Source organism: Barbatula barbatula (assembly GCF_947034865.1).
Source record: "Barbatula barbatula genome assembly, chromosome: 2".
Lineage (NCBI taxonomy): Eukaryota > Metazoa > Chordata > Actinopteri > Cypriniformes > Nemacheilidae > Barbatula > Barbatula barbatula.
The window spans coordinates 21,588,288-21,600,494 of NC_136767.1; the positions used below are offsets into that span (position 1 = coordinate 21,588,288).

A 12,207-nucleotide genomic window follows, 5' to 3' on the forward strand; every position below is an offset into this window, starting at 1 on the left:
GAAACAACAATGAAGGACTGCGCCTCTGATGAGTCTATGTCGATCTTCAGCCTTCCATAGCACATAATGCGCAGCTATCCTCTCAACTAAATCCATGTCTGCCATTTCACAATTAGACGGGCGCCGCCTGACAGAAGCCCCTCCATTACGCGAATGAAGCGAGTAAAAGCAAAATGTTCAAGCGTCCAACTAGACGCTAATAGCACGATTTACTGCGTTTGGTGTGAACACTCTATAAGACACTGACTGCATCTGACACGAGAAACTGGGGGGGGGGTGGAGTCTGTTAAGAGATGATTGGGCCAGCCCAGTGTCAGTATGGAAAAATGAACCAATGGGCCGCTGTCCCTGCTTTATGGGCCGGTCGTTGGCCGATAAAAAAAATATAATATTATATTATATCGGCCCCCAAGTGCGTCGGCCCACCGGGCATTTGCCCGGTATGCCAGATTACCAGTCCAGCACTGTGATCACCTCACTTCCTAGAGTCCATAGCAGCTTGTAACTTGATACATGTAAAGCAAACCTGTCAAGCCAGTACAAGAACAGCACTACAACAACAATAGTACTATGCCTATAGATACCTAATCATCATAGCCTCAATTCAATTAAATTTATATAGCGCTTTTCACAATTTGCATTGTTCAAAAGCAGCTTTACAGGGGAAAAACTCACTGCTAGTTTTTTTTCTCAAAAGGAAGCATATTGTGTCGTGAAAACCAAAAAAACAGACTACTGTAAGGAGGTAGGCTTGTTTATTTTTGTCTACATCCACTATTACTGAAAAAGTATCAAATTCAAATGTCAAGGTTGAGCGATACAAAATAGTAATTTTACATAAAAAATTAAAATGATACACAAAACAAACCACACTATGGATCCTTTTCAACTAAACACTATAAATATTTAAAACATTCCAGGACCATTTTAGAGATTTAGCTAAATTTGAACAAACAACACATTGAGGCCTATCAAGTTTTTTATTCTTCACTTAAAGCTACGGGTTCTTTACACAAGACGCTCAAAGAACCATTTAAATTTGATTTTAAAAATTGCCTACTTCTAAAATACAAAGTATGAGGAGCACATTAAGAAATATACATGGAAAAACTGTTCATGAGATATGTTAGTAACAAAAAAATAACATAATAATTTGATCTGCAGTGCACTTTATAGCAAACGTCCCTCACAACGCTTTTGCTGTGTGAAAACTGACTAAATTCATTGTGAAATTATTTAAATACCAAGGTTGTGAGCAATTCTGAAAATAGTTTTTAGAGCACACAAGTTTCTAAAGTTCACATGTAAGAGCTCTGTCTAGCTGTACCCATCATTCCAATCCATGACTTTGTCGTACTCCTGAATTTTCTGCTTTATGTGAGCGAGTTTGTTCTTCAGATATTCACATCTCTCCCCTTTTTCCAGGAACGTTGGATCCTACAACCATAAACAGGGTAAATCATCTTTGGTGTTTCTGTTTCAGCTGTTCATGGAACTGACACAGATACCATGTTATTATTTTGCAATGACTTAAGAATGCACAAAGGCAACAGGTAGGGAACTAAAAGGTCGAAATGTGTAGGGGAAGTGTAGCATGTAGATCATAAAATAAAATATGGAAACTACATTACAAAACACTTACAGCCTTTTTTCTGTTGTACTCTTGAACGATGCTATGGATTCTCTCTTGCTCCTAGAAGGTAAGCCAAAGTTAATGTCTTAAATTTGCCACACTCTCAAAATATATTTCATATATTAGGGAATGCATATATATATATATATATATATATATATATATATATATATATATATATATATATATATATATATATATATATTTATTTCAAAGGATAACCACATATGATCCTTGCCTAAATGAGAGCTAGGACAAACATCACTATTCAGTTTAAAATATTATTCGAATGGACAATTAGCCCATTAGAAATCAGCTAAGTAGCATTTTTACCATGTGGCTGGTAGGCTTTTGCTGCAGATTTCTCATCAGATTGTCCATTTCCTCAAATTTCTGTGTTAAGACCTGAACCTCAGCATGCAACTCTTTATATTCTGCATATTGATCATTAAACACTGCTTTGTATCGCTCCCTCTCCTCATCGGTGCGGATTGTAGGATATTTCCTGTGAGAAGACATAAAACATATCAGATGTTACTGTTACAGGAGCAGATGATAAATAAAAAACAGCTCTCAATGTTTCCAAATCCCACGCAAGATGCAAGCAGTATAATGGTCTGAAATAATTGAAGTATTGTTTTGAAATATGCTTTGTGTAAACTTGCAGAACTCACGCCACATAGTCTGCGATGACCATAGGTTTGGGAATGTGCCCAGCAGGGATATGACCCCTTAAAATCTCTGGTTCCATCATAACTGAAGGTGCAGTGCCATCTAATGTCTCTCGAGAGGCCATTAGGGGACCCTTGTAAACTGGAGCGGAGACACTGGAACCTAGATCAATCTGTGTTAACAAATAACAGAGTTGGTCAGAATACAATAAATTGTATCATTTAAAACAACCTTTGTAGTTAAAAAGTCCAGCTTAGTACTTACCATGGTGAGTGGTATTGCTGCTTTCGTCTAAATATAAAGAACAGGAAAACAGGAAAAAGGCTTCATTATTTTAATTTATAATCTATTACTGAAATTAAACAGTCACTTTTAAATGAGAGATATACATTTTAAATATTATATACAAACGTAAACATTTATATTGTAACTTATATTGTAAGAACTACAAATTTGGACGTTACATTTTGACCCTGTCTCTCTCTCTGCATCCTTGCAGCTTCATGTCTCCACAGCTTCAGACACACTCCTGCCCCCACTAGATACAACAGCATGTTGACAAACAGGAAGATGATGGCAGCGGTTTGCCCAGCTTCTGTTCTGCAAAAGCCTGCGTTGGGCCCAGCATTGAACTGCGGGTAGTAGCAGAGACCTCCACGGACCGTGTCTCGCACATACACTATTGAAGCAGCCAAGTAGAGTCCTGCTAAAGCCAGGTTTATCATACACTCTGTGATTGGCCACCAGTTGGAGTCGAGCAGAATGGTACGATAATACATGGTCATTCCCAACACTACCAGAATGATGGTCATTATCCAGGCCAATCCAGCCACCACGATCACAAAAGGGGTCAAGGGCCCGTTGTAGGAAACTCCATATCCTCCGTACATCCCACCCATCGATGACCCCCCATATCCTCCCACCTGATGCATCGTGTAACCAAACATGTTGAACCACTCGTTATCCTTGTGCACGTAGGCGCAAACGCAGGCAAAAACAGCAGCCCCCAAAAGCAGCTCCATGCAACCCAAAATGCGCAGAAGTCCGGCCCAGGACTTCATGTAAGCATAGCGCAGATTGTAATCCTCCACCTTCTCACTGTAAGTCATAGCCGTCTGTAGAGAGCGTCCAGAAACCGATTCCAGTGGTTCCCCTAATAACATCGCTTGCTCCTTTCTTGAAGCGTAGCTGCCTCCAGAACCCCCATAAGGATCCAGGTAGGAGCTGGGCGCCGTGGGTGAGGGTGGAGGCGAACATGGGACGCCTTGAGTGGTGGTGTTCACATTATCAGGTTGTGGTGAGAAGGGCCATTTTTTGCTGCCATTGTTGCTGCTGCCTCTGAAGAAGTTCTTCACAGAGTCTGGGATAAAACGTCGGACGGGTTTGATGTCCATGGCATCATCCACGTGGTCTTCACCATCACTAGGGTAGAAATCTGGTCCAACTGGAGGATCTTCGGGGAGCGGAGGAGGTGGCAAAGGGTCATAGCTTGTTGCTGGCACATCACCGAGAGGATAAGGAATCTGCTGACCCCATGGTAGTGAGCCATAGGGCACCTGGTCATAGTGAGGCATATCTCTGACCCGATCAAACCGGGATGCTGACCCGTTTCCAGCAGACATGGGAAATGCTTTTTTGTCCTAGCAGTTGAGAAGAACTAAGAGCCAGAATAATATCACATCACATTTAATGCAGATCATTAGTAATATTTCAAATAAAAGAACATTACAAAAATAGTGTCTGTAATACCTCCAAAGCTTAGTTACATGGTCATTCACGTTGAATTTGAAATTAGTTTATTTTCTTAAAGGCCCCTGGAATGAAAATAAACAAGTGAATTACACCCTGACAAATAATGTTCAACTGCCGACAACAAAAGATATATAGCGCATACGATTCGTAGTAAATGACACTTCAAGAACCGCAATATGTATTCATTCACTTTATTAAGGTAAGCATAATCCCGGCGCAGTTTCAACCGTATCTGCTACTGAAGAAAACGCGCAAAACAAATCGGATCGAACGAAACTCATACGCTTTTTGAAATATTGTTCGCAGCGGTTACTTACGTCGTCTACAATAAATACAAAAAAACTAATGCAACGATGAGGTGTTAATCATATATCCTACAGATGTTTGGTTTTACGTAATTTTCCCGAAAATAACAAAAACCTTTTCTTACCTGCTATCGATACTTTCACCTGTCTTCCGCCACTGGGGCCACAGGTGAAGAGGGATCGATCACGTGACTCACCCAACCCCGACGGTGACGTAATTCCATCCAAACCAGTTTGACAACATAACATTAAAGTAACATGCAGCTACGTATAGTGAACATTGACATACTTTACTTAAAGTGATTTGATTTTATTCACTATATATTATTATTATTGATTTACCTACACAGAATTTTTTTCAGGGACATATTCTCCATAACATTCTGTAATATCAATTATTAATGAGAACATTCTGGGATATATAATAAGAGGCAGAATCAATGCATATTGTTCCTTGATGCTATAAACAATTGAGAGAAAATATAAGAAAATAAACAGTTCTTTAAAAATAACCTCTTTGCAACTTTTTTCCATAGTCAAAATTGTATATAAATGTTTAGTGCTTATTAAATTGCTTAAATGACTGCCATATTTTTAGGCTCAGCATAATTACCAACATGATTTTGTTTTATACTTACAAAGTGAGCTTATTCGCTTTATTTTATAAATCTCACCTAACCCAATCTCTCTCATTTTTTTTAAAAGCAGTAGTTAATCCAAAAAAAGAAAATTCTTTCATCGTATTTTTTAGGGTGAACAATCTCTTGAGAAATGTGTCATTTTATATATTTTATGAATAAGATTTGAACCTACCGATTACTAAGGAATGTGATCTTTGTGTAACACATAAAGATCAATAAAACTATAGTCAACAAAAATGAATTAAGGAAACTCTTTCATTACTCTATAAAAATATTTATTTATTCCATTTATTATGGAAAGTGTTTAGCATTTTATTTTAACAACTTCACATACATTTAGTAACTAAACAGAACCATCAACCGGCTGCTGCCGATATAGCTATGAAATTTCTCTGGAGATTAACTTGTGTGACATCATCACACATCATGTCCCATGTTAATTGTTGTCTTTTATCCACTGTTCAATCCACTGAATGATTTGTTCCAGATTCATCTCGAGGTCTTCAGGTGTGTTACTGGGGAGCTGATGGACTATCTCCTCCTTGTAGGCTTCCATGGCTTCTTCGTAAATCGTCTGGAAAATCTCACACTGTACATTGTCCTGGAGCTTCTTCCCTGTGTATCCTCTGTATAAGACAGATATGAAGATAAATGACAACAGCAGAAAGCGTTCAGCCAAATAGGTAGATTCAAATTACTTCCACACGCCAAGGATTGGTATCAAAGTTTGCCATACCATACATAGAATGAACAATATATTGTGCAGTTATAAACAAACCTGCTTTCAAGACGATTGTAGAGACTGGTGTTGTCTGTACGGAGGACAAAAACAATGTGAAACCAACGTTCAGGAAAAAAATCACAGCCATGGTAATCGATTATGACTCCTCCATCTCCTAGTTTGTCCTCCAGCTCATCCACGACCTATAAAAGCCATTAAAGAGTATTTTAAAACCTTGCAATACAATGCTAAATGCAACACATAAACACCTAACTAAAACTTGGTAAATATATCATGTCTAAAGCCTTTTTTTTTGGCTTTCAAATAGTACATACCCTGTCCTCATCCAATATAGGGCACTGGTATTCATCATCAAAACCATCAAATAACTGAGCTGAAAAAAATATTTTAAAAATAAGCAACAGAACAACTACTTATAATAAAACATTACCGAAATAAACAGCATCTTACCCTCCTGTGCCAAATCTCCAACATTTATATAGGTTAATCCTGTTCTCTGAGCAAGCTCTTTTCCTAATGTGGTCTTTCCAACTCCAGGGGTTCCTGTCATTTTTTCGAGGGAGCACCCAATTCAATTATGAACATTTTTAAGCACCTTCATAATATGCAAAAACGCGAATATACATAGAACGTAACAGGAAAACTTTTGATTATTTGTAACAAACAACCACGTTTTATTTAACTAAAAAAATACACAACGTTAACTTACCTGTGAGTAGAACGTTTGGTCTCTTCATGATTCTCATTGCAATAAGATATCACGCGCGAAATTAACTCGTTGTAAAATTATTACTAAAGTACACTTAATACCAACTATTATTAATAAACATACGTTTGTTTAGTAATTCGTTGGTCATAACTTTGATAATACCACAAAACAGTTCTACATCAAAACGTGCTCATCATCACGGAGTGGTGTTGATGGCGTCATCAGCGTGCGCCTGCCAATGGGCGGACCAGCTAATCTTTAAAGGGATAGCTAACGTAATTTTATTTGCTACTTGAAACAACAAATAGTCAATGTTATTGTTTTACATAAACCTGCTTGGATGACTCTGGTGAGTTTTGCGGTATTTACTGCCCAAACAATGTGATTTCTAAAGTTCCGTCGATTTGGCCAAAATAACTTGCCATGACTGCTAGCAATCGTGTCAGGCTGTGTACGGTCTGAACTGAACTTGCTAGTTTCTGACAATCTTATTTGGGCAAAAATGCGCATAAATCTTAGTATTTTTTTTAAATATGTTTTTACATCTAGTTCCGACGGGTAGCACCATGATACTGTTTTGCAGTCATTTAAGTTTATGACGTTGTCTAACTTGCATTTTACTTTCTCTTTGCTCAGCTAGTGAATATACACAGATGGCTGTCTATTTATACAAACATTTGCCGTTATTATATTTGCATGAGCACGTAGAGGTGAATCCCACCTTTATACTTATTTGTAATGATTTATTTAGAATCTTCAGCACAGTTTTGCATGGAGTAACTGAATGGAACCTCAAAGTTGATGATGTCAAAGTTGTCTCTGGGAGGAAAGCAGTCCTCTGGAAAAGTATGTAATGTCTTATAATTTACTTGTTTTCTGAATGTTTGTCAGACTGTTTCAGTAAAAGTGACTGAATGTTCTTGTAAAGTTACATACATGGCTCTGAATTGGCAACATTAGGCCCAACGAGTGTGGTTAAAGATGCTTTAAACCCCAAGTGCAACATTTGTCCTCAGTATGTTGTTTGCTTTTATTTTAAGATCAACAGCTGGGTGCAACCATCATTTGGTGAACTTTTGAGTGGTGTTGGGGTAAATAAGACCCTGAGAAAAGGAACCCTCTCTGGTGAAACCAAGAGTACGAGGTTGGGGTCCACTGGAAATCAATCAGGAATCAAATCTAGGAAAAGAAAAGGAAATCTCCATGAGACCAACAGCCATCTCAATGTACCCAGTCAATCATATATATCAAACCAAGATGAGCCCTGGGTGGATATTCATGCACCCCAATCACAGGTACAAAAATATTGTATGCCACTGGTGCTTGATTGAATATATACAGCTTTCCTGTGGCTCAGTGGTTAGAGCATGGCACAAACAAAGTCAAGGTCATGGGTTCATTCAAGGGGTTTACACGTAGTCAGAAACAAAATAAATTATATTATATTATAAATGTAAATGGATTGTAAATATAGTGTGTGTTTTATTGGTTATCTCTCACACTCTCGCCCCCTTTCTCTCTGTCTCTTTCATAGGCTGAACTGGCAGTCCACAAAAAGAAAGTTGAAGAAGTTGAAAGCTGGTTAAATGTTCATTTGGACCAACCCAAAAAGGCTGGACAAGTATGTTATGATTACATTTAACAGATTTCTTGTAAAATACTAAATATCTGTGTTGTAGTGTTTTACAGTGTTGTTGTAATATCTCCACAGGGTGGCGCCATTTTGTTGCTGACTGGCCCCTCAGGAAGTGGGAAGACAGCTACTGTTAGAGTTCTTGCAAAGGATTTGGGTTTTCAGATTCAGGAGTGGTCAAATCCCTCCACCACTTCTCAATACACAAAAGAAGATTTGTTCACACAAAGCTTTGATCCAGGTCAGGACATTTATGTCTCGAACTCTGGAACAAACTTCTAGTGTATCTAACATGCTCATGGTTTTATAGTGAACGTGCACAGTATAGCTCGCTTGTTAGTAAGATTTCTACGTGTGTTTCTATTTTATTTAGCTGTTTCGATGTCGTTCTGTGCCCTTTAAATGTTTTCATCAGCTTGGTTTTGAGTTGACCTTTTTATCCCACAACAGATTCAAGGTTTAACCGTTTCCATGGCAGCTCACAAACAGGGTTATTCCAAGAGTTCTTGCTAAGAGCCAACAAGTACAACCGTCTACAGATGAGTGGAGAAATAACATCTGAAGACCGAAAAATAATTCTTATAGAGGTGCTTCACAGACCTATACAGACAGACAAAGTATAATATGTTTAAATCAAATGAATGATCCATTCTTACTTTTTATTCATCTCAGGAATTTCCAAATCAATTTTATAGACAACCAGGGTGTTTGCATGATATACTTAGGTAAACGTGACTCTTTTATTTCTGTTTGAAATATTGTTAATCTTGAGGAATTGCTGAGGTCTAACAAGCAATTTGCTTTATATTTCTCACTCATTCAGGCAATTTAGTAAGACTGTCCGGTGCCCTCTGGTCATGATTGTGTCTGATAGCCTCAGTGGGGACAGGAACTCCAGACTGCTCTTTAAGGATGTTTTGCTTGAACTTGAAATTCACAGCATTAGGTTGGAATTTAACCAATTCAGTTTTTAAAATGTCTTTAGTTGATACAAAAATGTATCACCACAGTCAGAGCTAAAGCAGTTTAAAGCTTCCTTGAAACTGCAAATATATCCTGTTTAACATCCTGCAGAGAGTTAAGGTTAATTATTTCTTGATTACAGTTTTAATCCTGTGGCCCCTACCAGCACGATGAAGGTACTTAGCCGTATCGTGACCATTGAGGCAGGAAAGGTAACTTTTGTGGTTTATTTCTTTTATTTGCACCGGATGAGCAGTTTATGGCTATGAGATCTCATGTTTTTTCAGCATACCTATGTCCCAACTGTAAACGTTTTTTGCAGAGTTCGGGCAAGATCTCTGTTCCTGATAAAGTTACTTTAGATCTTCTGTGCTCTGGAAGCTCGGGAGATATTCGCAGTGCCATCAACAGTTTGCAGTTCTCCTCGTTTACTGGTTAGACAATTCGTTATATACAGTATCTTATAAAACGATTCCTTTATTCATTTTATTACTTTTAGAATGAGCAAATATAGAATCTCGTATTAGATTGAGATTGATTGATTGAGGATTTTATTTAATCATCACATTACTTTCATTCAAATATGATTCAAATCATGCTTTTTCATTCTCAGACAGTTGTTTGGAGAAGAGCCTCCGGGCTTCCAAGAAGGGCAAGTCTTCGTCCTCTTCAGCAAAAACCGCAGTAAGGGGAAAGGGGAGAAGCAAAACTTCTAAATCTACAGACATGCAGGATGAATGCCCTGTTATTGGTGGGAAAGATGCCTCGCTCTTCCTCTTTAGAGCTCTAGGGAAAATCCTCTACTGCAAACGTTAGTTCATACTCACTTTGAGTCTTTATTGAGATTTTAATATTATGTTAATAAACTTGACGTAAATCATGAATATCTATGTCTTTTTAAGGGGAACGCTATGAAGACTCGCAAGCACCCAAGCTGCCTCCACATCTAACAGAGCATCAGAGGGACAAACTGCTTGTTGATCCAGAAGTATGTAAGGCTGACACTTGTATATTACTTAAAAACCCTTTTTTTGTATAGTGGACTAATATGTTTCATTATGTGTCATCCAGCTTGTTATTGAGCGTTCACATATGTCTGGTGAGTTCTTCAATCTTTACTTGCATCAGAACTACCTTGACTTCTTCTCGGATGTGGAAGATCTAGCACGGGCCAGCGAGTACCTCTCTGATGCTGACTTTCTGACAGCAGAATGGAGTGTAAGTGCTGTTCGATGGCTATAATGCCGTGCTGTTTGATGTCCATAATGCCACACACAGGGATATGCCTTCTGAAAATAATGTGACTCTCCATCCCTGAACACTATCATCATGTGGCATCTTGGCAATAACTTTTTGTTCTTGTCATGGTGTTTCTCTTTTCACAGTCAAGGTCTACTATGTTGGAGTACGGATCATCAGTTGCCACAAGAGGACTTATGCACTCAAACTCTTCTCGAGCACAAGCCAACAGCCATTCCACAACCGGTTTCAAGCCTCTTCATAAACCTCATTGGCTGCACATAAACAAGACGGTACTTCTTTATTTCCAAGACATGCCGAAGTGAAACCTCTTTGTCTGTTACACACATTGTCAGCCTTTTAAATATTTGTTGAATTTATTACCTTGTTTATTTTTGTGATAGTATCGAGAAAATTACCTGACTGCGCAGTCACTCTTCGTAAATTTCTGCCTTACCCCTGTGAGCCTCCTGTCAGAAATGGTGCCTTATCTTGCAAAGCTCACCAACCCAATGAGGAATCAAGGTAACAAAGTGACCTCAATTTAATTGACTAAATTTTTAGTCAAAATGCATACTTTATAAATCTGTCAGTAGAATAGATACTCTATATTCTTTTCTGTTTTCCATACCATGCATGGCATCCTATTAAATATTAGTCATATGGTCATATTCTGAAGAGATTATTTCTTACTATTCTAGAAATGTGCTTGGCTTTCTAGTGAATTAATCAAATTATTGTGGTGTTTTCAGCTCAGATAGCCTTCATTCAAAATGTTGGCCATCTTTCTCAAAGAAAGGTTCCCAACAGGTGAGATAAGTATGACTGAAATGTAATTTCACAACTTTTTAAATGATCATGTCTTGCATTTAAGTTAATATTTAGTTTAAAACAGTTTTACATTTCAATTATCTTTATTTCCAGGCTGAGACTTGAAGCACTTGGTGACAAAGACCCTGGCATTTTGGATACTGACAGTGAAAATGAAGATTCCTTTGGAGCTCAGCCCCTCAAGCCTAGTACCACATCAGGGACTGCCACAACTGAATCTAACCTGCCATACAGCCAAGATCCTGCCGGGGAACTCTCTGCCAGCCAACCCCAGCCCACAAGCACTGAAGCCCTTTTGGATGAGGAAGATCTCTTAATTGAGGAATATGACAGTGATTAGCTCATCACGCCATCATTTCAACAGACTGATTTCATACAACTTGCTGCCTTGATACAGTCGTTGTACCTCTAGGTCTTGGTTTTCTTGTTTTATTATGTTAATATTTATGTGCTTCAACACAGAGTGGCACTGTAGAGAATTGTTCATATGTTTGTATCTGTATTGAAATGAACGTCTTCTGTACACAGTTTCAGCAGTTTGTTCTGGGGTGTTTGTTAAAGTATTTGTGAACAGAACAAGAGCAACATAATTTAAGCTGTATGTTATTGTAGTATAAAGTAAAATGCTGTGGGACTGAAAAGTAGGCAATCTTCGTTTCAGTCAAGGGAGAGATGGCAATAAACCAGTGTTTGCAAATATGATGGCCATGTTGTTGTGTGTTATGGTGAAAAGTGTGTTCCTGTAGCTCAACTAGTAAAACATTATGTTAGCAGTGCAAATGTCATGGGTTTAAGTCTACAGAATGCACATACTGATCAAATGTAATGCTTTGTAGGTCGCTTTGGATTAAGTGGTGTGCCAAATCACCCTGAGTACTGTTACTATGCAGTTTATTTATTTATGGACTAAAGTAACACAATAATATTATTATAATAGAAGGTATTATGGAGAGACCGTAGTCAATTTGTGATTAAATGTTTTTAACTAGAAACAGCGCTGGAAACGTGGGAGACAGAGTCCATGGGGTAAGTTTCCGAGGGGGACGGAACTCCACCTAAAAATGTATTGAATCCACGAATTAGCCTC

General features: G+C 38.2%; 3 protein-coding genes across 4 annotated transcripts; 1 reads left to right on the forward strand and 2 right to left on the reverse strand.

Moving 5' to 3' along the window:
* Window positions 1–719: 719 nt before the first annotated feature.
* Window positions 720–4,588, reverse strand: marveld2b (MARVEL domain containing 2b). 2 transcript variants are annotated; one of them, XM_079484660.1, is made up of 8 exons: window positions 4,488–4,588; window positions 4,055–4,119; window positions 2,770–3,962; window positions 2,570–2,596; window positions 2,308–2,477; window positions 1,967–2,138; window positions 1,643–1,693; window positions 720–1,437 (listed from the first exon to the last, which is right to left on the reverse strand). In XM_079484660.1, the coding sequence occupies exons 3-8, from the start codon at window positions 3,925–3,927 to the stop codon at window positions 1,318–1,320; spliced, it is 1,698 nt and encodes a 565-aa protein (XP_079340786.1). In that variant the 5' UTR covers window positions 3,928–3,962; window positions 4,055–4,119; window positions 4,488–4,588; the 3' UTR covers window positions 720–1,317. The 2 variants fall into 2 exon arrangements, with proteins under 2 accessions (XP_079340786.1, XP_079340787.1); XM_079484661.1 differs by lacking the exon at window positions 4,488–4,588 and adding an exon at window positions 4,375–4,453 and having other exon boundaries at window positions 739–1,437.
* A 71-nt stretch (window positions 4,589–4,659) lies between these two features.
* ak6 (adenylate kinase 6) lies at window positions 4,660–6,688 on the reverse strand. Its single transcript, XM_079478534.1, has 5 exons — window positions 6,455–6,688; window positions 6,196–6,288; window positions 6,060–6,118; window positions 5,782–5,927; window positions 4,660–5,629 (listed from the first exon to the last, which is right to left on the reverse strand). Exons 1-5 carry the CDS (start codon window positions 6,489–6,491, stop codon window positions 5,440–5,442), a joined length of 525 nt encoding a protein of 174 aa, XP_079334660.1. The 5' UTR covers window positions 6,492–6,688; the 3' UTR covers window positions 4,660–5,439.
* Window positions 6,661–12,103, forward strand: rad17 (RAD17 checkpoint clamp loader component). Its single transcript, XM_079478522.1, has 17 exons — window positions 6,661–6,803; window positions 7,206–7,300; window positions 7,495–7,749; window positions 7,989–8,075; window positions 8,166–8,328; window positions 8,538–8,674; window positions 8,760–8,812; window positions 8,911–9,033; window positions 9,193–9,262; window positions 9,373–9,484; window positions 9,664–9,861; window positions 9,953–10,038; window positions 10,122–10,268; window positions 10,436–10,582; window positions 10,694–10,814; window positions 11,042–11,099; window positions 11,214–12,103. Exons 2-17 carry the CDS (start codon window positions 7,256–7,258, stop codon window positions 11,458–11,460), a joined length of 2,049 nt encoding a protein of 682 aa, XP_079334648.1. The 5' UTR covers window positions 6,661–6,803; window positions 7,206–7,255; the 3' UTR covers window positions 11,461–12,103.
* Window positions 12,104–12,207: the final 104 nt, after the last annotated feature.